The 27,099-nt window shown below is 35.5% G+C and overlaps 4 protein-coding genes across 12 annotated transcripts in view; 2 read left to right on the top strand and 2 right to left on the bottom strand.

Moving 5' to 3' along the window:
- The window catches only part of LOC124220566 (guanine nucleotide exchange factor DBS), a 48,000-nt gene extending 41,941 nt beyond the window's left edge, over positions 1-6,059 (top strand). For all 5 annotated transcript variants that reach the window (XM_046629674.2, XM_069136163.1, XM_069136162.1 and 2 more), the window contains one exon: positions 831-6,059. In XM_046629674.2, the coding sequence (XP_046485630.1) occupies positions 831-1,058 (228 nt within the window). In that variant the 3' untranslated portion in view covers positions 1,059-6,059. The remainder of the gene's footprint in view (positions 1-830) is intronic.
- On the bottom strand, positions 5,658-12,190 carry LOC124220564 (uncharacterized). 3 transcript variants are annotated; one of them, XM_046629668.2, is made up of 2 exons: positions 11,995-12,190; positions 5,658-10,741 (listed from the first exon to the last, which is right to left on the bottom strand). In XM_046629668.2, the coding sequence occupies exon 2, from the start codon at positions 10,733-10,735 to the stop codon at positions 6,752-6,754; it is 3,984 nt and encodes a 1,327-aa protein (XP_046485624.1). In that variant the 5' UTR covers positions 10,736-10,741; positions 11,995-12,190; the 3' UTR covers positions 5,658-6,751. The 3 variants fall into 3 exon arrangements, with proteins under 3 accessions (XP_046485624.1, XP_046485623.1, XP_046485625.1); XM_046629667.2 differs by lacking the exon at positions 11,995-12,190 and adding an exon at positions 11,914-11,962; XM_046629669.2 differs by lacking the exon at positions 11,995-12,190 and adding an exon at positions 11,749-11,831.
- Positions 12,191-12,998: 808 nt separating this feature from the next.
- Positions 12,999-24,433, top strand: Tsen34 (tRNA splicing endonuclease subunit 34). 3 transcript variants are annotated; one of them, XR_011177167.1, is made up of 6 exons: positions 12,999-13,174; positions 14,463-14,734; positions 14,841-15,054; positions 15,196-15,357; positions 18,752-20,037; positions 20,146-24,433. XR_011177167.1 is itself a non-coding variant. In XM_046629691.2 (5 exons), exons 1-5 carry the CDS (start codon positions 13,114-13,116, stop codon positions 18,946-18,948), a joined length of 906 nt encoding a protein of 301 aa, XP_046485647.1. In that variant the 5' UTR covers positions 12,999-13,113; the 3' UTR covers positions 18,949-24,433. The 3 variants fall into 3 exon arrangements, 2 of the variants coding, with proteins under 2 accessions (XP_046485647.1, XP_046485648.1); XM_046629691.2 differs by having other exon boundaries at positions 18,752-24,433; XM_046629692.2 differs by lacking the exon at positions 12,999-13,174 and adding an exon at positions 13,243-13,710 and having other exon boundaries at positions 18,752-24,433.
- LOC124220568 (uncharacterized) lies at positions 19,386-24,521 on the bottom strand. Its single transcript, XM_069136165.1, has 2 exons — positions 24,328-24,521; positions 19,386-23,105 (listed from the first exon to the last, which is right to left on the bottom strand). The coding sequence occupies exon 2, from the start codon at positions 23,097-23,099 to the stop codon at positions 21,096-21,098; it is 2,004 nt and encodes a 667-aa protein (XP_068992266.1). The 5' UTR covers positions 23,100-23,105; positions 24,328-24,521; the 3' UTR covers positions 19,386-21,095.
- Between the last annotated feature and the right edge of the window lie 2,578 nt (positions 24,522-27,099).

The following is a 27,099-nucleotide window of genomic DNA, read 5'->3' as shown; positions in this document are numbered from 1 at the left end:
AATAGATTATATTTACTTATTGTTAGATAGTTTCGACAGGGAAACATTTTACCTTCTTTTCCTCCAGACAATATTTGTTTGTTTGAATCTACGAGTTGTTAAGAGTTGCGAAACTGTTTATATTGCTAAATTTTATATTTTGCAGAGTTTAATTTTAGACAGTTATCATCTTAAGAATGTCTCTGTGAATTATCGATATATAAATGACAAAACAGGAATGAGATATAAATTTCAAGGATTCAAGGGCAATGCGTTTTAACAAGGTTCATATCATTGTGCAATACATTTATTCTTATAATTCGGTCGATTCAACAGTAAAATTCAATCTAAGCACAACAGGAAATGATTTTAACCAAAAAGTTAAATCATTTTACAGTCGAAAAAACTTGTTCAACCAGCAGGCTAACAAAAAAAGTGAATGACTTAAAAATGGTGATAAAATTTTCGAGAATATCACAGCATGTGTAACGAGTATTGTAAAATCTTATGCCAAAGTTACGAATCTTTCGAATACCACATGTATGTTTATAATGGAGGAGCTTTTTGGACTGCGGCGAGTTTTGTATTCAATTTACTCGCAAACGAACTAATTCCCAAAACTCATGAAACTTCGACATGAATTGTTCGTTACAATTGAAATTAATCAATGAAAATTTTTTTTTAGAATGTCGATAAAAACAAAGATATCACCTCATGTTATGTGACAACGTTGAAAAGCTATCAGCGGATAATTGAGTATTGAGTAATTGCTCTGAAATAAAATAGGTGATTTTCAACATTATTTGACATTTTTTATTGGTTCATTATTTTCTGTTTCAAAATTGTTCTAGGGAGGTAGATACATAGCTCTAGCCGATTACTGCGCGGTTGGTGAATCAGAGGTGACGATGCATGAAGGGGATAGTTTGGAACTGCTTAAGGTCGGTTGCGCAGGATGGTGGTTTGTCAAGCTAATCAGCACTGGCTTAGAAGGCTGGGCGCCAGCAGCCTACTTAGAGCCAATTAGCAGGAAAACATCACGCAGCTGTCAGTCGGTAAACAGTCAAGAAACTATGTGAAATAGGCGACTAACACGCTAGATTGAACCTAGTGTGTTAGAAATTTTCACTCGCACGTATTAAGCGTGCTTTTTGAAATGCCGGCAGCGCCACGTTGCCAAAAACGGGAATTTTAAAATCATGAGTCAAGATTTGCAAAAATCTCACGCCAAGTTATGAAGCATTGAAAGTTCGACTAACAAGAACAGCGTCGAAAGTTATGCATCAACACTTGAAAGAAAAAAGTGATAGAGTTTTGGGCATTTATATCTCGACAAGAAAACGGTTCAATTCGATTGGGGTTTGATTTATTCAAAAGTTATTAGACCAAGCTTCGCTTAGACATTTTTCCGAGTAAAATCAATAAACAGGAAACATTGATATTGACTATGACTTCAACCCTTTCGCCAACTTAGACATGTTTGGCAATGCCCACGATATCTCGAAAATCGCTGAACCAATTTACTTCTTTAAAGACAGTATTCTTGGATGGTTTATCCTTTTTTTTACGGCCCATTTGTTTTTATCATCACATTTTTTCTGTTAATCGAGTAAAAAAAATCGTAAATTTTGGACTGAAAATCGAATTTCAACATCCAACTATCACTATTTTGGCAATAAAAAAGAACGTAATGTGGGCATTCAAAAGGGTTAACTATTTCAACGTACCTCAAGTCGCTCTTGAGATACCTTGGACACCAGAAAATATGTCGGTAAGTGGAATGGTTAACGTTATTGTCAATAACAATACTTCCTATTAATAGATTACAGAAACAAAAAAAAAAAAAAAAAAAAAAATGGGAAACCAAGCTCAATTTGCATACTTTTGAACAAAAAAAAAAAACAAATCAATCGCATTGAATTATTGCTCATTAAGGAATAAATTCTCAGAATTCACTCACTTTTCAGCCGACTACTCGTATAATATACCCCCTTAATAAAGTACATATATGGAAGATAAAATAATGACCGAATTGTGATTCTGAATACTACAGCTTACTCAATTCGCGAGTCACAGATCAACGATTTTTTGGACTCGATCGCGTATTCCTCACTTACTGAAAACAACCTTATAGCTTAGCCTTAAATGTTCATAATTCATTAACTGAGGCTTGAAAAGTTGATATTTAACCTTAGTCACTGGCTTGGAGTCCAGTTGACTCCAGAACCGACTTTTACATACAATTTTAAAGTCAGCGTGCTTGAATCGGGGTTGCTTGCGCAAGTAAAATGAAGAACGATTGAAAAAAATTTTGGGTCTCAAAGACCCCACGCATGTGTTGCATATTTTTTTACTTTTTTGCTTTCAAAATTTCTCCCACATCCTTCATCGTTTTTTTCTGAAACTAAGATTGGACTCTATTTCTGAATTGTTACTCTCAGAATTTTGTTCAAGTTGTAACGTAATGTTGCGTACAGTAATAACATTCCAAAGTTGGCTGGGATTTGTGTAACCCCCCGTGTAAGTAGTGTGGAAGTTTCCATAGATGTAAATGACTAGGGTTAATAATATATCGCGCAGATATATTTTATTGACAAAAAAAGAGAAATTAGGTATCAATTTATTGTTTCGAAAAGTCAGTTTCTCAGCTGTTCAAAATTACTAATAAAAGATTTTACAATCTTTGATAGAATACAAATAGAATTTCGAAGAATTTCGGTAGAGTAGTTTACAAAAATATTCATTCTAATGGGGGTAAAAAATATGCAAAATGAGTTACACAGTACGATTATGAAATTTTACAAATTTTTCTTCGCAGTGTTTATCAAGCCATGAAATTTCTACATGCTCCGAGTACCTAGTCTTAAGACTTACATCTAATTGATATTGAAATGAGTCGACGGACCAGTTTGGACGCGTCTTGAGCTAGTTATTGGCCATATTGCCAATTTAGAATTTAAGATATGTACCTATGATTTAATGAAATTGTTGAAGTGTTGTCGCTTGACCAATCATTATTCCAGCGAAAATTTTTTTACAGATTTTTGATGATAAGTGAATCGTGAGCGATACAAAAAAACAAAAACAAACTACGTAGTTATCAATACATAATTAGTATTATACACATACTATAATGTGAACGTGACGTTTGCTAATTCACGATAATGAATAAACAGCTGACACCAAGTATTACGCAATACCATTATTACTTATAAATATATAGTAAATACGATATGCATAGAAAAAAGTAATTGGGGATTTGCTTGATTATGAAATACGCTGTATGAACCGAGATGCTGTATAACTATGTAGCAGTTACTATTATTAGAAGTTGTTTCCTTTTTTTTTTTACCCGCAAATCAAGCACGGAGAACTTATTTTTACACACTTGATCTATTTTCATTTGCAAACACCACCTGATTGGGATCACATATTATCATTATTATCACTTCGATGTTCCTTGATTCTTCGTTTATGATCGCTTCGTAATCATAAATTAAAATTACCTTCAAGCCGTTGGTTTTACTCGGTTCAAATGGTATCAAAATTAATCTTCCAACTGAAATTTAACGTGTAATCAATAACCGTTCAATTGTAAATTATGCGAATGGCAAGAAGTGCAATCATTTTTACACAAACTCGTAATAAGAAAAATCAAACTATTTGCTTTTTCAATCACAAGTTGTATTATCTGATATTTAAAAAAATTTTTCAGCTAATTCTTAAGGCATTTGTTTCCCATACCAAGTTTTAATATCCCTCAAGGTATGTTTCAGTGTTTTGTTAAATTTTTCGAACGTCTAGTTCAATGTTTGAAAATTTTTAAAAATGAATTGTCAACGAAACATCTTTTGAAACTTACCATATTTTCTCCAAATCCACGGCATTTTTTACCCCAACTTTAATTTGTACAGAAATATTACTTTCTTAATAATACCTTGCTTCAATTTCTAACTGAAAATATCTTGATGAGTTTTACAATATCGGATCTGTGCTTTGGTATGAAAATTAAACTTTTCGCGAACTATCGGCATTCTAAATTAAGAGAAATATTCACTTGGACTTTCATTTCACTTGGAAAAGCCGTAATGCAAATTGAAATCTTGACGTTTTGAGCGATTTCGATTATTACATACGATTGCATTCGCAAAATCAAGTGACTCCTAAAGGCTTTTGAGGACATTAATGATGCACAACAGTTTTATCATTTTTATTTGCCTTTTTTCGATTAAAAATATGGAAATTGAAACCAGTCCTAAATTTTGTGAACATATCGTCATTGGCTGATTCATCACCAATTGCACTAAGGGTTGACGAAAATTTTCTCCTCAAATTTGAACTTATCTCAGTAGATTGATCGATGTTTCTCCTGTTTTCATCGAGTCCCCCCAAATTTATCTGCCGACATTATTCACATTAATGCCTTTGAATTCTTTTCCCCATGAATATTTTCAATGCAATACCCGGCACGAGGTTATTTAATAACAAATCGTGATTAATTTAACTATAAAGTCGTCTCCGGACTATAAATACAAGCAATTTTCTGTCCACTTGAAGTTGCAAACAGTTTTCACTGGAGCGTTTTTCTAGACGATAATATTAATAATATTAATAACAATAATAATCAAGTGATAGAAAAGCATTAAAAATACTTTTAAGCAAAACGTATATAGGTAAAAATATACATGCATACATATATACATATATATAGACAATAATCTTGTCCACGTATAAATATATACACACACCTAGTATTATTATTATACTACGAAGCATAAATTTTCTAAAATTTATTTCAATAATCACTATATACTATAGTATATTTATTTATAATTTTCAACATTGAATGCAATCAGCCGACTAATTTATTTTTTATTTTTATAGACAATTTGTGCAAATGGAAGACATTGTTTTCTACATTCTGCGAATATAATGAATTAAAATAAGCAGAATTAGCTTTCTTTGTTTTCGCATGCTCAATGATATAGTTGCAGAGCTTGTTAATTAAATAACGGTTCCTTTGGTTGTTCCTTAACAATGAATTAGCTGTCTAACATAGATAATTCAATATTAGATTATATTTTTGCAAACGAAAGCTAATAAAGACAAATCCAGAAATCAATACTTCTATTTGCAGTAAATTCTCAGTAAAAATCTTCAAATATCAGACGATAAATTAAATTTTCAATACTTTTTTTCAATAGGTGATTGTGTCTGAAGCAATTTCATAACTGGTGAAAATTACTTAAGTCGATTTTATATAAATCAAGCAGAATCACTTTCAATTAAAGATCAATTGTTAATTTTCCAGACTTGATCTAGTTTTGAAAAACGGTACCTATAATTCAATTGTATGATACTGTAATACTTCTGAAATTCTTTCAGAGGATACTTAATCCTTATTAAATCAGTATATTATTTATATTCCGAGACTTGGAGCTCAATATCTGTGTAATAATGATATAAATAATAGTATAGTAATAATAATAATAATTATTATTATGTTGAGTTAGTCAGTAACTGATTAAGGATGGGACACTGTTTGTTGAAGAAAAAAAAAAAATATTAAATAAAACGTATTGTATAAATGTGAGGCAAAGAATTAAGGTGGCTATAGAGATAATTTATTGTAGATAACATATACATCTTAGTACAAAAATGAATTGTTTTTTGATAGATTTATATTATATAATATTATATTATTTATTTTGAAAACAATACGGCAATTAATATCATTTATCTTTATATATGTGTATTAATCGTACATTTACCACACTTAAATACAAATATAGATTTTAATTAGCCTGTGACAAGAACATTAAGAAAAAAAAAACTCTTCACACCACAGTTTGGTCTTAGGTTACATTTGTTACGATATTTATCTTTGAGATTGTGCGCTGTATAATTCGTTGAAAAGATGTTAATCGAAATGCATACTTTGCAATTATAAAGAATATGAATCTCTAATTTGGTGAATGTACGATTAACCGATCAACTCAAACGAAACACATTGTATGTAATTTGTTATTACGCAGCTGAATTACTGCTTTGTAAATAAAAAAAAACACAAAACTTAAAAACACACATTTTATCATCTGATAATACCTGTTTCGGAAATACCCACTTTGGTAATACAATTGCATTCACATTGAGAAAATATTTAAAAAAATGATAACCATAACTGATAACAGAGCAATTAAACCAATGCAATCATTTTAAATAATGTACGCATATACTTATTGTATGCGGGTAGCTTATATGATATAAAAATAATTACCGTCAAGATTACCCGAAGAAGAATGAGAAGAGAGAAGCAGTGTAACAAAAAATCAGATTACCATTGTAAGAGAAAAAAAAACAAAAATTGAATATATAATTTCTTCTTGATAATCTTTGGCATGTTTACATCAAGATTAGGAACTTCAGTACGAATATAACTGATATGTTTACATGGTATTGTTACAGTATAAAAATATTGATATCTTTAAGTATCATCATATTGCTTAGATATATTTAATATTAATAACACGGTATCGATCACGGGATGAAACCTTGACTGAAACTTAATAATCAGTTCTTATTTCCAAAAGATTTTAAATCAATGCAGAAGTGAGAAGAACTCACTTTTTCCTTTCTTTTTTTTGTTATTGTGACACAGAATTGATCGTCAAACGAACAGTATTTCCGTTATGATCAATACCTTGTACTTAGATTTCACCCACTGTTTGCTTTGGCCCAAAACTTAAATATTACTCAGTCCTTTGTTTTCAGACTACATATCGGAGTGACTGAAGATGAATTTCTTAGTCGGTAACGAATCAGTCTCATCCACCTGATCGGTGTGTGATCTTTTTATCGGCAATATCTTTCTAAAACTATTGTGCAATATCTCTGCATCAGCATCGCTCGATTTTTTAATTAGTTCGTCCTGTACCTCTTTATTATTTTCGATCGAACCAACAGACTTGTTTTCCATAGGTATAAAATTCTTTTCAAAAGAAGCTGAAAAGCACAGCTCATCCAATACTATATCAGGTTTTGGCTGATTGTTCCAAGGTTTTTTGGCATGAAGTATTTTGCTACACACTTCTTGTTTGCGCAAAATTTCCACCTCCGCGTTTTCTCTGTTCGAATTGTTTTCCGTCATATTTTCTACGCAGTAAGAAAGATTTTTCCTGCTTCTTTCAAGGCAGCTGAGGTTTACTGAAGTCCCCTGAATAACAGAATTTTCATTGTGTAAAGAATTTCCACTTTCGTAAGCACAAGGATTCTGAATTTTTGCCGCCAGACATTCGGGGTACGTTAGTTGGGCACATTCCTTGGATATCTTAGAGTCCAGCGTATCTTCTCTCTCCTTGCAATTGCTGGTGACGTGAAAAGAATCAATGCCGGAATTTCCCGACCCATCTTTTCCAGCCAAACTGTCACTTTTATCCAAAGAAGAACTTGAATCGCAGTTCAAAGATGGCGAAACGATTGATGTCAGGCTTAAATTCATCACAGCTGATTGATCGATAGGTTGTGAATTTGGAGAGACCCGCCCTACTTCAAAACAAGTTTCCCTCCCATCCTTGAAAATTTCGCTGTCCACATTTATCATCTCAATGTGTTCACATTCTTCGTCCTGTATCTCTTTCTTCTTTGCAATACTGAAGTCGACAGGCTGATCTATGTCATTGTTAATTTCGTTGCTCCCAAAATATCTTTCGCCATTTGTCGCATCGAGTTTGCTCATGTATCTGTCCATCAGTTTGAAACATTCGCCGACGACCAGGTGGCTATCATTCTCGACTCCTTTCTTGATTTTCCAGTAGATTTTGGTCAAGAAGTTCCATTGCTCAGCGCATTCTTTCTGTGTCACCTTGAATCCTTCCACCTTCATTGTTTCCGCTAATTTTCTCCAAATCGGCAGCGATCGATCGTCGATCGATTGTTGAGCAGAATCCTTGATCAACGCTTTGAGTTTGATCAGCCTTTCAACGCTGTCAGGCGTCCACAAAAATGACGAATCTCTGTTTTTTGTTTCAGAATTCGAACCTCCTGAAGTGTTGAAGTACTTATCCATCAGCTGGAAATGCTGCCACTTGACAATTTCTCCAGACTCTTTTCGACGCAGTAATTTCTTGTACGTGTGACACAGGCTGGCAAATTTCCTACTGCACTCCGCCGACGTGACTTGATAACCAGCAGCATTCATCTCGTCGGCGATCAGCTTGCCATATTTTCTCAGAACTCTAATTTCTTTAGAGAATCGTAGTTTGACCAGCATTTTAGTCATCTCTTCATTCCACACGAATTTAATCCTCGTTCTGTGGTCACAAACGTTCTCCGATTTGTTCGGTTTCGCCACTTCTCCGTCCTCTGAGCAGATCATGTGGCCAATCTTCTGACGATCCCTATTGTAAACGGCCTTCAAGTGACCCCAGTGAGACGCACAAGCCTCATAACAAAAATTGTAACCACGTCTCTGCATCGCAAAGGCGATATCCTTCCATAAAATTAGGTCGTCGATGGGCAGACAATGGAATTGCATTGCCTTGTCGAGCTTCAACTTCAGCAGCGACAATGTGGCCTCTTTTGACCACAGCATTATTCTCTCTTCTCCGTCGACAAGACTTGTGCATTCCTTACACGATTTCGACCTCTCAGCGGCAAAACCAGTAAGCACCTTCTGCGTCCTGGAATCTGGGACTGTAGAGGCTCTCCAATTGTTCTCAAAATGCTTTTCGTGCTCACTGAACGGGCTCAAAAATTCCGTCTCTTGAATTTCCGTTGGGATTTCTTGTCTTTTCAAGTTCTCCTTGATAACTGTCGTATATAGCTGAAACTCATGTTCCGGAATTTTACCCGCAACACAAATTACAGACAAATCTTGATCTCCTTCTCTTTTCTGTTTTGACAATGTCGTGTTTTCTGTGCATATAGTTTCGTTCCTGCCTATAATTTCTCGACCATCCTCTACACCTTCCAACTCTTGAAAACCACTGTCAGTTTCAATTTTAGCTGGACTGTCATGCAGTCTAGAAGGAGTTAAATTATCGACGAGTTTCTCTTTGAATTCATTCGGCGTCGATTTCTGATTTTCCACACTAACGTTCATCATCGGGTAGTTTATTATCGTTTTGGTACTCTGAGTGTTCATTTCGAATCCGTTGTGCATGTCTTCGAAATAGTCCCAATCGACTTTGTCTTTTTTAACATATCCGCCGCTTATAGACTTCAGACAAATTTCGTAGCATTCGCAGAGTTCCATCCATTTGAGTGAACACTCGCTGTAAGTCGGTGAAAAGTTGTACTTCTGCATCTGTGATGCGACGTATTGCCACAAGATAATGTATCTCTTGAACATGGCAAAGGCGTCTTCCATAGGAATTCTTATGCCGATCAGAGTTCTGACCGATTCATCGTTCCAGAAAAATTCCGCCGCTTCATCAGGCCTTTTTTTCGATTTATCAAGCCCTGATTTTTTCAAAACTCTATCCATTTGCCAAAAGTATTCGCCCACCGTGTCGAGCTTTTGATTATCTGAGATCTTTTTTAATGCGGTTTTTGCTTCTTTGCTGTACTGTCTCATCAACTGGTCCCATTTTCGTTTACAATCTGTGCCCGACACTTGGTATCCATGCCGAAACATCTTCTGGCTGATAAACTTGTTTATGCCTCTGTAGAGTTTTAGTATACTCTGTTTTTTTTGCTTGTCACTTTCGATGAGCAATCTCAGGTCGACCAAACACTGTGTCGAATCAACGTTCCAGGGATAGCGAATAGTCGCTTGATTACTACATAAACTCTCGTCTCTGGTTGGGATTTTGGCCTTCTTGCAATTATTCTTTTCATGCAAAGACGATATGAATGTACTTCCAACATCTGAGTCTGTGTTTTCAGCCTTAGCTTCGTTAGCTTCGCTACTCATGTGGTTCAAATTGTCACCATACCTCCATGATGAATCTTCCGAACTCAACTTCCGTTTCCTCACATTACTGTGAGCTTTGGATGGTCTCTTATCAGGTTTTGCCATTTTCCTTTGTATCTCTGAGTCTTTGATGTTTTTGTCTAGAATTTTCTCAGCTACATCGATCGACTCGGTCAACATTTGGTAATTAGGATCATCCTCACAACTCGTAACTGAAAAATCTTCTTCAAATTCAAGACTTGTCTTTTTAGTCTTAACTTTCACCGCTGCCTCGTTATCAGAATTATTCTTTGCTGGGGCAACAGTATTACTAGAAGTTGGACTAGAATTGGATCTCGTGCTCAAGTACTCAGTCACATCTTCCAATATTTTTGAATCCACGTATTTGGACCTGAGTTTATAGAAATCCTCAAATGCGGCGAATAACGCTGATTTCGACAGCTCGTTTTCATCGTCGATTTGAGTAAGGTTTACATACTCTGAGTAAAGAGCATCCCATTTGGCCGAGCATTGTTTGCCCGTAACCGGGAAACCCCTGTCGAAAAGTCGGCATGAAATATCTTCCCATAGAACAGCGGCTATGCCCAAAATATCGCCACAATCGTTGAATAATTCTTCTAATTCCATTCGGAACTTGAGTAAAATACTGACACAATCTTCGGGAAAAGCGCAGCTGTCTGTTTTAACTTCACAATCTCTGCTATGCGCGTCGACACTTGTTGAAAAAATATTCTGATCCCTGAGAGGAATGATGACGACACTCTCTGGGTCTGTTGAATCTGAGGTTTGGCTGTCATCGAGTTTGAATAATTTGACACAGTTGTCTGGATCGAAGTCTGCCATCTTGATCTAGATCAGGAGAGGAATAATAAAAAATTATTGTATTTTCGAGACTAACAGTTTATTCACTAGTGTCGATACATTGTAATAAGCGTTTCAACCTAATCTTAAAAGATCACACATTATTTCAAAGGTTTGATAAATTACATGATTTTGGAACGCTCATGTGAGAATTAAAACTGACAACAATATTTTCCTTCAACTACAGTTAATGGATGAAGTAAGAAATATGTCAATTCTTCTAAAGACTTAACAAAAACGGGTTCACAATATGAGATGAGGCTGAAGTTAGTAACGCTAATATAACAAAACATCAAGGAAAATATCATTACTGTGCAATTTTAAAATGACTTTGAAAGAGTCAACTCTTTAAAATATGTGTATGTTTTGTTTGTCATGGTTTACTAAATTTCAGACATTCCCTAAGGTGCAACGTAATAATCTTTCGTTAACATACATTGTTACATGAATGAGTTGTACCGATCGAATCAAAATTTTAGGTAGGAGGAAGAACCGGTTAAAAAACGTCTAGTTATGTTATTTATGCAAATGATATTGTATATAACTGAAACAGCATCTTTTCTACGTGATAGAAAATAATTTGACCAAAATTCAATATCACGAGCAGAGATATCAACGATTTAAAAAACGATTGTAAAATTAGTAAGTTCAAAATGACTAAACTCTTGTGATTTTGATCAGGTTTTATTGTTTTTGGGATTCTTTTGACCGCTGACTAGATCTCCACAAATTTTTTCAAAAACATTCCAAAATTTTACATCATAGGACGGTTATAACACGCACATGTGATTGTTGACAAACACTTGTACTGTATTCACACAAATCTATTTGCATCTACACTGAGGACAACCGTTTGTGAAATACTTTTCCGGAAATCTCTGGAGATTTCTATCGTGAGAAAATAAACCCGAAAGCATAGGAATCACATGAGAAATACTAGAGTTTAACCATATTCAAAGTTCTAGTTGTTAAACTTTTTCTCGAATTGCTGATACCTTAGCTTCTGTAGTTCCAATTTGGTCGAAATTATTTCTCTCTACGGTCCACTCTAAATGCGAATAAATTATCCATTACTCGTAGATACGTAAATCTATTATTTCTTTTCCCGAAAAAACAAGTGAAATTATGTCTAAAAACTGGTAAAAACTAAGTCTACATACGCGCCGAATGCCGTTGCAAGCCGGGAATATGTTGCACATAAAATATCGGCGTCGATGGTTTAAAATTTTTTCAACATTTACCTTTACTCCGTGGCGATTTGCTGCAACGTGTACATGTATTCATACAGTCTTCTAAATAAAGGCACTGCGTAATTTTTATTAATTCTTCAACATTGGTGACAAGTAATCAGGCAAAACAATAATACCATCTTGTTGGTTCGTTCTAGCAACACACAATCATTCTTCTGTACCATATAAGATGCCCAATACATGTATGTAAACATGCGAAATACTCATCTATCTGAGATTTAAATTCTAGAGCGAGCAACTTCAGGTTTTCCGTTGACAATTAGGAGCGCGGGCTTCTTGAATAACAACTATGTTAAGTTTGTGTAAATTTACCAAGTTAGAAAGAAGAAATATACTACTTCCAGGTAATTTTGAATATAATCATTGTCAATTTTACAAACAATTAACGGACACCTCAAAATTTGCCGATATCTCATTTAAGTTTCGCTGTCTGCCGTGCTATTCGTGATATATTTATAGACTATATTATATCTCTGTATATATAGGTACAGGTCCTGCAGCGAACTGAAATTTGAGTGGCTGAGGTAGCCGCGTTATTGTCCAAATTTTTTTTGCCACTACTGGCCACTACGCAGCGCTGTCAGTTATTCATAGGCATATAAGTGACATTAGCCCCCTGACACTCACCACTGCTCGTTTACTAAAAATTTGTACGCGTTTTGTCCCCGTTTTTTAGTTCCTCTACGTGGCGCTAGTAGACTTCTGACACGCTCGCTGCCCTCGCTGACCGCACGCAAGCTCGTCAGACAACTACAAGCGCCAGTAGTGGTGGAGATTGGCGGTAGAATCGAGGGACATTTTGCGAACCACTTTTAGCAGCTTGTGTCAGGGGGCTGAGTGACATTACACGTAAGGTTATCTGTCATGAGTATCAAAGAGATTGGTTAGGGTTCCGCCAAATAATAATAATAAGCTTATGAATAACTCGTAGCGCTGCTCCTGTGGCCATAAGTTGTACTTTTGTTTCGGACGTGAACTGACCACCCCCCACCACGTTCGTTGCAAGACCTCTATGTGACACCGTGGTTTTACCTGTAAGTTGCTTGCGAGTCGAGTGAGTTGGGCTGTGTTTATACGCGGGAATATCTGTGATTACATTGAGGTTAAGTTATGTCGGAGCTCATTGATTTGGCTTGGTCAAATGAATGTGCTTACGTATGGAGTGCGGAAGGTAAGTTTTTGCTATGGGATAAAAATATTAATAAAACTTGTGTCGACAACTTTATTCATTATCACTCATCCTATGCGCCAAAGATCGATTATAGCTTTCGAGTTCACTGACGTAATTATGACTATCGGGATGCATTGGTGCGTAATCCGTTGCTGTCACAGGTCATGTAAATTGAAGCAATTAAAATTTTCTTATCAGTTTGAAGTTTGTAAGGTTAACGTAACGATGCGCTTACCAGAAAGATTGTCATTTCGCAATATTAGGATCGTTTAAAATTCATTGATCCATAATATAGACAAAAGATATCTTACATTGTACAAACTCGACACCTTCAAAGTCGTTGTAAAATTATTGATTAATGATTTTTGTTTGAATGTTTCGGTAGGGTGACATTACTAACTTCAATCTTATATATTTTTGACGCTTCGTCTCACAGACAGGATCTTTCTTTGAGACACCCCAGAGTTGATCTTATTGTTTGGAAACAATCGTACATTACAATTCACGAATAAAAAAAAAGAACAACATATACATCGGTATGCGATTGTTGCAGTTTTAAAAGTTTTAAAAAATTTATGTTTTCCAACTTTTAATGTACAAACGTAAACATAACTCTCTGTAAGAAATCATATCCAAATAGCATCTTGAGAGCTGATCATTTTTCTTTTTCTTTTTGGATTACACATCTGAATTAGTGTAATAAATATTCTCTTATGCGGTGTTAAGGGGTATTAGGCATTCAATTTATATTTGAATTGTTCTGAGACAATTGTTGTGATTTGTATAAAGAAATTGAATAAATTTTTTCAGTCAGGTTTTTTTGAAATTACTCTGATAAAACTACTGATGGAAGCTGAAAATTCCATGAATTCGCAATTCATGATATAACAATGCATTTTTATAAAAAAATTGTTATTTTGCAACTTTGGGTTTGTTTAAAATTTTTTCTTAAAAGTTTTTGAAAGTTGCAAAATACGGAATTTCATTTCAACGATTTGTCATGCTGAAACACTGCTATCGAAACGTATAACAATCCTGTGATCAATCAGAATCATTATTCAACCAATCAGAATTTTTCAACTTGGTGAAAATGCGGAAATGTGAAAGGGAGAAGATAATTAAATACTTTTCGTTCCTTCTTTACTTGTTTTTTCTATTTACAGTAGTAGCCATAGAATCTGTTATTCTGAACTTCTGAAAACTTTAGAAAATCAAGCTTTTCCACTGAATCTTAAATTCCTATTCATCCATTTGGCGATGTAATATAATGACTAATCATTGAATCTAGATTGGTTAAAGTTGAGGACTGAGCACAGAATAATAGGGGAGCTGATTGGCTGCCTTCCAAAACTGCCTCGGCAAGAAGTTTTACTCGGTTTGCCGCTACTTTTGATGCCAGAAGAAGTTTCCTTGATGATAGAGAAAAATATTGCACGTCTGGTTGACTACCCGTCGATTCGCAAGCAACCCAGCGAATCTTTCAAGAAAATTTTTCAAGAACATAGAGATAAATTGTACAAAGAGCAGGAAGTTTGCTTGAGAGATGAGAGAAGGAAGCAGGTAGTCAATCAGTGTACATTTGACCATTGAGTGTCAGTAAAGACTCGCAATTTTTCATTTTCTAATATGAATTATTAATTTTTTTCCAAATTTAAAATCTATTCAGGTGACGTTGATGATGGATAAAATAATTGAGGGAAAGAAGAGAAAAACTCTTGGTGTTAGTACAAGTAAAAAAAAATTACGTAAACAGGAAGTCGATGTTGATACTCATGCTGCGATGATGAAAATTAACATCGATCGCGATGTTTTGTTGAATGAGGAAATGGCTAAACTACCAAAACTCGAACAGAGTGATGCCTTGGTTCAAACTCACACTGGTAATGATAGTAATATCAGTGTAATATTAATCTGTATCGCTATGTTTTTGATGTAGCTGGAATGCAACTTTTAACATGATTCACATCTGTTTTGATAACGATAGGTGTTTACTTGTTTTATGTTTCATTTTTTGCTGGCAGCTTATCCTTGGACAGCTGATGTAGAAGTAAAAAATTCGGAGTGGAAGTATCCTTCTACACCCGAAGAAGTTGTTCGATACAAAGTGTACAAAGACCTGTGGGAAAAAGAATTTTACATAACCAGTGGCGAAAAATTTGGTGGTGACTTTCTGGCATATCCAGGTAAATTGCGTGAGATATGAAAGAATCTATACCAGGTTATTTCCGCGATGCGCCCCATAGGGATCCATAATTATAGACAAATCGGGATACATATCCACTCTGAGCAGCTCCGAGTATCTGTGTAGCGACATCAGCCATGTGTTAACAAAAGAGCCCTGCAGCTGCTCAGCGTGGACTTGTACCTTGATTTACCTACAATTGGGGATCTCCACAGTGTACATCATGGAACTCACATATACATAATATACTATACATATTAGAGTTTTTGAAAAAAAAAATTGGATTTTTCTTAACGCTACCCGATAAAATGCTTGTTTGGGACCTAAAAAATAACCTCTTCAAATTTGAGCCACGTAGCTTATGCGTAAGAACTGGTGCAATTGATTTTTCTTTTTTTTTTTCACTTTTTCCTAAAAATGTCCCAAAATATAATATATATGACAACAAGTCTGAGATCTTTTTTATGAAATTCAATTTACCATGAAAAAAGTCTCTTGTGATTTTTTCATATATTGCGTATTTATCAAGATATTTACAAAATGCAAAATTACAACTTCAAATATTGACTTTTCTTTTCCAAAACAATTTTTTTTTTGTCAATTCAGAGTCGATCAACAAAATTTGGGATTCGATACGAAATTTCTTTTTTTATTGAGAATTGAAAATTAATATAAGAGATCTGAAGAAGATTAAAAAAAAAAAAAATTGTTTTGGAAAAGAAGTCAATATTTGAAGTTGTAATGTTGCATTTTGTAAATATGTTGATAAATACGCAATATATGAAAAAATCACAAGAAACTTTTTTGACGGTAAATTGAATTTCATAAAAAAAATCTCGGACTTTTTGTCATATATGATATATTTTGGGAGATTTTTAGGAAAAAGTGAAAAAAAACACGAAAAATCAATTGCGCCAGTTCTTACGCATAAGCTACATGACTCAAATTTTAAGAGGTTATTTTTTAGGTCCCAAACAGGCATTTTATCGGGTAGCGTTAGGAAAAATTCAAAATTTTTTTTTTTTGAAACACTATTACATATGGGGCATTCCAGCTGAACTCGACCCGGTTTGGACATCATGGATTCGGATTCAGTTCTCAATTTTTTTCGAAATTCTATTAGCACACAACAAGAACCTCAATTTTTTTCAGATTTTTAAAATCAAACCATTTCGAGTTATGATTTTTTGTTCAAATCACCTTTTTTCAAAAATGACATTGTTCAAGAGGACGTAACGCAAAAACGTGAGGTCTGACAATAAAATTTCATAAAAATGAAATACTCATTTTCGACCCAAAGTTTCATAAAAAAAATGTTGAAAAAATCTACAACCTCCCCAAAGGTGATTTTTTTCTTCCTAAAATAAAAAAATTGATTTTTCGTCAAGTACGTCACAATTAATTTAGCTCGATTTTTTTTCATGAAAAGGTGCATTTATTACAAACATTTTAAGACCAGGATCAAGATGCCTGGACTTTTCGTTAGAAAGTTACAACGATTTCAATTCAAGAAAATCATTGAAATCCGAGATTCGACAATATGTACATCGCAAAATACCGAATAACTTGTCTCGGATAACGTAGTAAAAGTTACTCAGTTATTTTTTTTTTAGAATACAACATGTTTCGTATTCTACGGAGGTGGAGTACGTTTTCACGGTCACTGCCCCATCTGCGCCTGGGATTACACAGTGTCGTTTTTGTATGCTTTTCAGGGGCTTCGTATTCGCAAATCTTTCGGTCAAGAAGTCTCTCGAAGAGTCGTAATCAGTAGTGGTTACGTATTTAATGGAAGCATCGGGAAAATTAGCTTCTTGTGAGGCCCACATAAACAATCCTTCGGGAGTGATAATTTGTTGCTCCGGCGAAAGCTGCAAACTCGCTCGTGCCGCGAGTGGTTTAAGAGTGCCGCCTAGACCGTCGCAAGGCCCTTTGCCGTGCGCTGTGGCAAAGAAATGCCACTCTGCAAGAATCCCGAAACCTGCCTCGTGATAGTAGAGATTTACGATATTCTTAAAATTATTAAATTGCTGCGGGGTGCCATCAGTAAAATAAAATATAAAATATGATCTTTAAGTACACATATACCGCTATTGCATCGTGATGCATGCAGTCACTTATAACCACCAAACTTTGATGGCCCCTGAAAAGCATACAAAAACAACACTGTGTAATCCCAGGCGCAGATGGGGCAGTGACCGTGAAAACGTACTCCACCTCCGTAGAATACGAAACATGTTGTATTCTAAAAAAAAAAAATAAATGAGTAACTTTTACTACGTTATCCGAGACAAGTTATTCGGTATTTTGCGATGTACATATTGTCGAATCTCGGATTTCAATGATTTTCTTGAATTGAAATCGTAACTTTCTAACGAAAAGTCCAGGCATCTTGATCCTGGTCTTAAAATGTTTGTAATAAATGCACCTTTTCATGAAAAAAAATCGAGCTAAATTAATTGTGACGTACTTGACGAAAAATCAATTTTTTTATTTTAGGAAGAAAAAAATCACCTTTGGGGAGGTTGTAGATTTTTTCAACATTTTTTTTATGAAACTTTGGGTCGAAAATGAGTATTTCATTTTTATGAAATTTTATTGTCAGACCTCACGTTTTTGCGTTACGTCCTCTTGAAAAATGTCATTTTTAAAAAAAGGTGATTTGAACAAAAAATCATAACTCGAAATGGTTTGATTTTAAAAATCTGAAAAAAATTGAGGTTCTTTTTGTGTGCTAATAGAATTTCGAAAAAAATTGAGAACTGAATCCGAATCCATGAGGTCCAAACCGGGTCGAGTTCAGCTGGAATGCCCCATATACATAAATATTTAGACATTGAAGACCAGATAAAATTTTTGTACAAGTAAATACCAGAAATTTGAAACCACCTCGAAGAAAACGGTCGTTTTCTCGCTCGTTAAACAATGTACTATACCTAGTTCCAGTATTTGCCAGTTTGTAACCAAAGGTGGTAATATTATTTGGAACATTTCCTAATATATTTACAACAAATACTGATTATTAATCTTTCAACTAGATCTTAACTGATTCATCAAAGTAATTTTACATCACCTTGAAGTTAATAACGTTGCAGTAACTGCGTGATTTTGGAACTGTTTGAAATTCAGTATGCCGTATTAAAACGAGATATACTCATATTTTGTAATCTTAGTTTCTTTAAAATTATTGTACAAATACGAAAATAGTGATTTTTCCCCAATGTGTCGTTACGATAACGTTATTAACGTTGACATTGAAATTTTTCTGGGATTCAGAAGTTTGGGACAAACGATTTCTTTACAGCTAAATCTATTTGCTAGATTCAACAAAAATTTCGTTGTCTGCTTATAGTAAAATGTGATGTATGTTGCTTGATCGGTATTTTTATTCTCAGGTGATCCTATAATGTTCCATTCACAAATGATAATAACATGCAGGGATCGAACAGAGGATATACCGATTTCAGAATTGATAGCTCATTCCCGAGTTGGATGTCATGTACGAAAGACTCAAGTGTTTGCTACCCTATCGGAAAACGGTGATAATGTTAAATATCAATCATTCCAATGGTCAGAATCGTGCATACTCTAAAACGAACCGTCTTAGATTTTGTGTATATATAAATTTGGATCTAAGTTGAAATAATATAAAATCACCCATTCAAGACAAATTGTGATCATTTTTTTTACTGCATTTTATTTATAAGCCTTATTTGTAACAATTTATGAATCAATTTAGCATGTTAGATGTATTTTACCTCATCGCTGTGTACAGTGTAAAAAAATTTCGCTAAATTATTATAAGAATATTCAGTGCTGATGTGGAAGTTCAAATAGAAAGTAAAGTGAGATACCGTGGGAACCACAAAACATGTTACCGAGCGAAATAGTTGACGTTAACGTCAAAAACAATGCCTTAATGTATTAATCGATTCTAATGAGAATAATGTGTAAATGAAGCTTGATTTCCATTCTTTTAAGTCATCAGAAACGTTAGATTCGCAAAATTCTCCCTTTTTAATGCGCCCACATTTATGCAATTCAGGATACATCTTGCTGTGATCCGCCTGCATTTTGTCAACTGATAATGAGAATGCATTTTAGCGATTGAGATTTGCTCGTCGACTGTTCACGATTGATTGGCCATCTCCGCATCAAGATCTCTAATCGGTGACCTTGTAACAAATGTCGATTGGTAGAGCGTACACTAAATTGCCTAAATGCAAGCCGAGTTCAGTAATATACAGTAATATTCATTATAATATTATATTACCATTTAATTATGTGACAATGATTGGCGATGCAGCTGACGTCAGAGAATGGGAGTCATTGTCTTCAAACATGTTACCTCATTTTCGGCATGTACAGTAATATTCATTAATGCCTACCCTTTGCAGCTACCTTGTTTTGGGTCCTTGACAAAATGCGTGTTCGATTCCTATATAAATTATGTGACAGTGACTGTCATTCTCTGACGTCGGCTGCATCGCCAGTCATTTGAATTGTCGTCTTAATGATAATCCTTGAACTTTATTTCGAGTAAGAACAGTTTCTTCGTGGCAAATGAGTGTTTCTTCCCCGTCAATTATGGTGTAGATACTTGGAATGATCCAGTAAACTCCGGGTTCCAATATGAACGAGCAGTAGATTTCGCGCAATCGTGGTTCTGATCCGGATCCAGGTACCGGTTTGTTTCTTTTAAACAAATCTATGCCCAGTGGCGCAGATGATTGATCAGCGTATTCCACCTAGCCAAAATTATCAAAAAGCGATTCATTTTCTTACATAGGTTTCTTCACTGTCTGAATCTTCGAATCCTCTTATGTCAATTGGAAATGGTGATATACCTGATATAGTTCAAACCCAATTCTGAGATTAGGGGCATGATTCATTCTCCAGGAAGAAGGAAGAATTTATACAGAAAACAGAAAAACCGTTTGTCATCACAAAATGCAGAAATGATACTGTTTATTATAAAAAATATGAAAATTGTAAACTTTGTACATTAAACATTCATTCTAGTCATACTGATAAAACTAGGGAACTTCATTTCCCGTCGTTCAACTATTCCATTTTTTTATTGCTTCGACCTCTACAGATAGAGTAATTTCGTCGTACAGCAGATTACTGCTGTCCGATTATCCGCCCAGATATTGATGGTATTCGGCACATCTCGAATAATAATCTTTTCGATAAACTTCGGGATTCGACACAGAGCAAACATCAAGTTGATGAAAAATTAAGTTGAGGAAGAATTTCATTTGTTGTGTTCAGTTTCGATAGCTTGCCATCAATTTAGGATCGAAATTGCCGAACATTGAGATTTTATAAAATTTATTAATATTCTCGAGCTACCATGATTTGTTTCAAATTCCAGAAAGACAAATAATAAAATTGTAAACAGGAGCTTAGATACTTCGATTTTTCATACGAAATGGCTTTCACATTATTTTTTGCTGCCATAGGTATATTTAAATTAACTCGTTTTTTTAAAAATTAAAGTCAATATTCATGCAATTTTGGAAAATCGAACATTTAACGATAATGCTAACATAAAAAAAGTGCCTTAATCAAAATTTAGAGAAATAGGCATCGTCTCAGTAAAATATACTATATTGGAATGATATTGAACGAACCTATTGGATTTTTAAACATTTTGAAACGAACAGTCGATATTTATAGACTCTTATTTACAATTTAAATTTTTTTATTTTTAAAACTACTGGAAACCATTGTATCTTAAGAAAATATTATGGAATTTCCCGAAGTAACGAGAAAGTTTTTCTCGATGACTGTTGAACACAGATGCAATTCATGTTCCGGAATTTTATTCGCAACAAAAATTACAGACAAATCTTGACTTCCTTCTCTTTCCTGTTTTGACGATGCCATGTCTTCAATGCAGATAGTTTCGTTCCTGCCTATAATTTTTCGATCACCCTCTGCAGCTTCGAACTCTTGAAAACCATTGTCAGTTTCAATTTTAGCCGGACAGTCATGCAGTCTAGAAGAAGTTGAATTATCAACGAGTTTCTCTTTGAATTCATTCGGCATTGACTGCTGATTTTCCATACTGTCGTTCATCGTCGGGTAGTTTATTATCGTTTTGATGCTCTGAGTGTTCCTTTCGAATCCGCTGTGCATGTCTTGAAAATAGTCCCAATCGACTTCGTCTTTTTTAATGTATCCGCGGCTTATAGACGCGAGATAAATTTCATAGCATTCGTGGAGTTCCATCCATTTGACCGAGCACTCGCTGTAAGTCGGTGAAAAATTGTTCTTCTGCATCTGTGATGCGACGTATTGCCACAAGATAACGTATCTCTTGAACATGGCAAACGCGTCTTCCATAGGAATTCTTATGCCGATCAGAGTTCTGACCGATTCACCGTTCCAGAAAAATTCCGCCGCTTCATCAGGCCTCCTTTTCAATTTATCGATCCCTGATTTTTTCAAAACTCTATCCATTTGCCAAAAGTATCTGCCCACCACGTCGAGCTTTTGATTATCGGAGATCTTTTTTAGTGCGGTTTTTGCTTCTTTGCTGTACTGACTCATCACGCGGCCCCATCTTCGTCTACATTGTATCGCCGATACTTGGTAACCATGCAGAAACATCTTCTGGCTGATAAACTTGTATATGCCTCGGTACAGTCGTAGTATAATCTGTTTTTTCTGCTTGTCACTTTCGATGAGCAATCTCAGGTCGACCAAACACTGTGTCGAATCAACGTTCCAGGGATAGCGCAAAGTTGCTTGATTACTACATAAACTCTCGTCTTCGGTTGAGATTTTGGCCTTCTTGCAATTATTCTTTTCATGCAAAGACGATATGAATGTACTTCCAACATCTGAGTCTGTGTTTTCAGCCTTAGCTTCGTTAGCTTCACTTCTCATGTGATTCGAATTGTCACCATACCTCCACGATGGATTTTGCGAACTCAACTTCCGTTTTCTCACATTACTATGAGCTTTGGATCGTCTCTCATCAGGTTTTGCCTTTTTCCTCTGTGTCTCTGAATCTTTGATGTTTTTGTCCAGAATTTTCTCAGCTACATTCATCGACTCGGTCAACATTTGGTAATTAGGATCATCCTCACTAGTTGTAACTGATAAATCTTCTCCAAATTCAAGGCTTGTCTTTCCAGTCTTAACTTTTACCGCTGCCTCATTGTCGGAATTATTCTCCGCTGGGGCAACAGTATTACTAGAAGTTGGACTAGAATTGGATCTCATGCTCGAGTACTCAGTCACATCTTGCAGTATTTTTGAATCCACGTACTTGGACCTGAGTTTATAGAAATCTTCAAATATGGCGAAGAACGCTGATTTCGATAGCTCGTTTTCATCGTCAATTTGAGTAAGGTTTACGTACTCTGAGTAAAGAGTATTCCATATGGCCAAGCATTGGTTGTCCGTAACTGGGAAACCCCTGTCGCGAACCCGACATGAAATATCTTTCCATAGAACTGCAGCTGTGCTCATAGTATCACCGCAATCGTTGAACAATTCTTCCAACTGCATTCGGAACTTGAGCAAAATGTTGACACAATCTTCGGGAAAAGCACAGCTTTTGTCTGTTGTAATTTCCCAACCTCTGCTATCCATGTCGACAGTCGTTTGCAAAATATTTTGATCCCTGATAGGAATGATGACGACACTCTTGGGGTCTGTTGAACCTGAGGTTCGGCTGTCATTGAATTTGAATAATTTGACACAGTTGTCTGGATCGAAGTCTGCCATCTTAATCTGGATCAGGAATAATAAAAAATTATAGTATTCTCGAGATAGATAGTTTATTCATTAGTATCGGAATCGATACATTGTGATTCGTGTTTTACCCTGATCTCAAGTCTTAGAATCACAGAATAATTCATCAAAGGTTTGATTGATTACATGATTTTGTAAAGCTGATGTGAGAATTATAACTGACGAAAATAATGTCCTTCAACTATAATTAATCGGTCAAATGAGAACTGTGCCATTTGTTCTAAAGACCAAACAAAAATGAGTTCACAATATGAGATGAGGCTGAAGTTAGTAACGTTAACGTAACAAAACATTAGGGAAAATATCATTACTGTGCAATTTTAGAATGACTTTGAAAGAGTCAACTTTTTAAAATATGAGTGTTTTGTTTATTATAGTTTACTAAATTTCAGAGATTCTTCAAGATGCGACGCAATGATCTTTCCTTAACATGCATCGTTACATGAATGGGTTGTACCCATCGAATCAAAATTTTAGGTAGGAGGAAGAACCGCTTAAAAAACGTATAGTCATGTTATCTATGCAAATGATAGTGTGTACAACTGAAACAGCATATTTTCTACGCGATAAAAATGAATTTGACCAAAATTCAATATCAAGAGCAGAGTTCAAAATGGCTCAACTCTTGATATTTTGATCAGATTTTAATTAGTTTGGGATTCTTTTGACCGCTGACTAGATCTCCACAAATTTTTTCAACAACATTCCGAAATTTTTAATCATAGCACGATTATAACACGCACATGTGATTGTTGACAAACACTTGTACTGTATTCACACAAATCTATTTGCATCTACACTGAGGACAACCGTTTGTGAAATACTTTTCCGGAAATCTCTGGAGATTTCTATCGTGAGAAAATAAACCCGAAAGCATAGGAATCACATGAGAAATACTAGAGTTTAACCATATTCAAAGTTCTAGTTGCTAAACTTTTTCTCGAATTGCTGATACCTTAGCTTGTGTAGTTCCAATTTCGTCGAAATTATTTCTCTCTACGGTCCATTCTAAATGCGGATAAATTATCCATTACTCGTAGATACGTAAATCTATTATTTCTTTTCCCGAAAAAACAAGTGAAATTATGTCTAAAAACTGGTAAAAACTAAGTCTACATACGCGCCGAATGCCGTTGCAAGCCGGGAATATGTTGCACATAAAATATCGGCGTCGATGGTTTAAAATTTTTTCAACATTTACCTTTACTCCGTGGCGATTTGCTGCAACGTGTACATGTATTCATACAGTCTTCTAAATAAAGGCACTGCGTAATTTTTATTAATTCTTCAACATTTGTGACAAGTAATCAGGCAAAAACAATAATACCATCTTGTCCGTTCGTTCTAGCAACACACAATCATTCTTCTATACCAGATAAGGTGCCCAACGCATGTATGTAAACATGCGAAATACTCATCCTTCTGAGATTTAAATTCAAGAGCGAGCAACTTCAGGTTTTCCGTTGACAATTAGGAGCGCGGGCTTTTTGAATAACAACTATGTTAACTTTGTGTCAATTTACCAAGTTAGAAAGAAGAAATATACTACTTCCACGTAATTTTGAGTATAAACATTGTCAATTTTACAAACATTCAACGGACATCTTAAAATTTGCTAATATCTCATTTAAGTTTCCCTCTCTGTCCGTGCTATTCGTGATATATCTGTAGACTATATAATATCTGTATATGGGGCATTCTAGATCAATTTGACAAGGGTCTGACCCTCACCCTCTCCAATCTGAGTCTTAACGACCGGAGGTGTTTCGTTAGCCTAAAATAACATCTCCACATTTTTCTCAGATTTTTACCAACCCCCTGACGTCCCCCCGGCCCCTTAAGGGATAGATATTTTCGAAAACGGTTAATCGGTCATTTTTGAAAATTATGAAAAAAATTACATAAATTCTGTAGCCAAAAATAAAAATCTCCCAATCAAAATCGAAGTGGGCAGGCAAAACGGTAATTTTTTATCAATTTTTTTCACCGAATACCTTTTTTTTCAGTAATTTTGATTTTTTTGGCATTTTTCAGAATTCAATATATTTTCCTAAATGCAACACCGTCGGAAAAGTAATATTTATATTACTTATATAAGAGTAATATAAATATTACTTCCTGAAAAATTAAATCCTGAAAAATGCGAAAATAATCAAAATTACTGAAAAAAAAATTGATAAAAAATTACCGTCTTACCTGCTCACTTCAATTTTGGTTGGGATGTTTTTCTTTTTAGCTACAGAATTTATGTAATTTTTTTCATAATTTTCAAAAATGTTCGATTAACCGTTTTCGAAAATATCATCCCTTAAGGGGCGGGGGGGCGTCAGGGGGGTTGGTAAAAATCTGAGAAAAATTTGGAAATGTTATTTCAGACTAACGAAACATCTCCGGTCATTAAGACTCAGATTGGATACGGTGAGGGTCAGACCCTTGTCGAATTGACCTGGAATGCCCCATATATATACCTATATGAGATTCTCTCTTCCTATTAGCGCAGGACGGCGCGCTCTAGGGGTTCGTATTCTCACACATTTGCGGCACCCGGATCGGCAGTACCGACTGTCACCGCAAGGGAGCACGTCAGTACTCAAGGCGGTGGCGACAACCAACAGCAGCGGAGTCGGCGGAAACAGACGTTGACCGAGAAAACTGATTTCATCGACGCCATTAGATAAACAAAAGCTACAGCTGTAGCACGTGGTTAAAGTTCAGACAAAAGTGATCATTGGGCTGTAATAGTTTTAGGACATTGAATAAATATATAATATTTATACATAACTAGGTATTCGTCGTTGGTGTGTGTGTAACCCCGCCAAACACAATCTCTACAGTGGTGACCCCGAGGAAAACTATTACAAAAAATAAAAATGTCTGAGACTGATCAAGACAAGATAGAAAATCTCCAAAAGCAGCTCGCAGATATGCAAGCGGAAATGGAACGGTTGAGAACAGCAAACCTGGCCGTACCAAATCAACAACAGGTAGTTGATCCACTAGCTAACATCGGACAATTACCAGGTAACGCACAAGTTGACATCGCAACTATTGCTACGTACAAGCTACCTCCCTTCTGGAAAAGCAAGCCCTAGCTATGGTTCACGCAGATTGAATCAATATTTTGTAAGCGAAACGTTCGCACGGAGAGAACAAAATACGACGCGGTTATGGAAATCCTCGATCAACAAGCAGTCGAAGAGATTTCCGATATCATCGAACAACCAGTAGATGACCAGTCATACACACGGTTGAAAGAGACACTAATAAAACGTTTCTCTGAATCATCAGAACGCCAACTACACCGACTCCTGTCCGAGGTCGAGCTCGGTGACAAGAAACCATCTCAGCTACTGCGTAAAATGCGAGACTTAGGCAAGAATGAAGTAACCGACAGTCTACTAAGAACAAAATGGATGAGTCTGCTACCACAGAACGTCACAAACATTCTACTAGTGGCACACGACGTAGACCTGAACAAGCTAGCGGAGATGGCTGACAAGCTGATGGAATTTGCGGGCGGTTATGTCACAGCCGTAAACACTACAAACTCTCAAGGAGTTTGCGCAATTAAAAACTCGGTAGACAAACAACACGATGAGAGACTAGACAAAATTGAAAAAATGATTAGTGATATACAGATCAGCATCAAAGAACTACGTGAAACAAACAAGACCAAGTCACAAGAAACCAGACCACGTTCACGATCAAGATCACGCCCTCGATACCCAGATGGTAAATGCTATTATCATCACAAGTTCGGGGACGCTGCGTACAAATGTCACGGACCATGGTGTCCAAAAAACCCGAACCATCAACCAGGAAACTTGTAACACTGTCGTCTACGGAGGCCGGGGGCGACAGTGCAATAAATCGTGAATTACGCCTCCACGTATACGATAAAACAACCAACCAAAAGATCTTGATAGACTCTGGATCTGTCGTATCTGTCATACCACGTACGACTATCAAGAAC

This window comes from Neodiprion pinetum, chromosome 5 (genome assembly GCF_021155775.2).
Source record: "Neodiprion pinetum isolate iyNeoPine1 chromosome 5, iyNeoPine1.2, whole genome shotgun sequence".
Taxonomy (NCBI): Eukaryota; Metazoa; Arthropoda; class Insecta; order Hymenoptera; family Diprionidae; genus Neodiprion; species Neodiprion pinetum.
This window is presented reverse-complemented; position numbering and strand designations above follow the sequence as displayed.

Coding starts and splice junctions, on each gene's coding strand:
- LOC124220564 (XM_046629667.2), bottom strand. CDS start 11,952: ATGTGCAACATATTCCCGGCTTGCAACGGCATTCGGCGC. Junction 10,742..11,913: donor CTTGCAACGGCATTCGGCGC/GTATGTAGACTT, acceptor CTCCTGATCTAG/ATCAAGATGGCAGACTTCGA.
- Tsen34 (XM_046629691.2), top strand. CDS start 13,114: ATGTCGGAGCTCATTGATTTGGCTTGGTCAAATGAATGTGCTTACGTA. Junction 14,735..14,840: donor GAGATGAGAGAAGGAAGCAG/GTAGTCAATCAG, acceptor AAATCTATTCAG/GTGACGTTGATGATGGATAA. Junction 15,055..15,195: donor CTTGGTTCAAACTCACACTG/GTAATGATAGTA, acceptor TTTTGCTGGCAG/CTTATCCTTGGACAGCTGAT.
- LOC124220568 (XM_069136165.1), bottom strand. CDS start 23,099: ATGGCAGACTTCGATCCAGACAACTGTGTCAAATTATTCAAATTCAAT.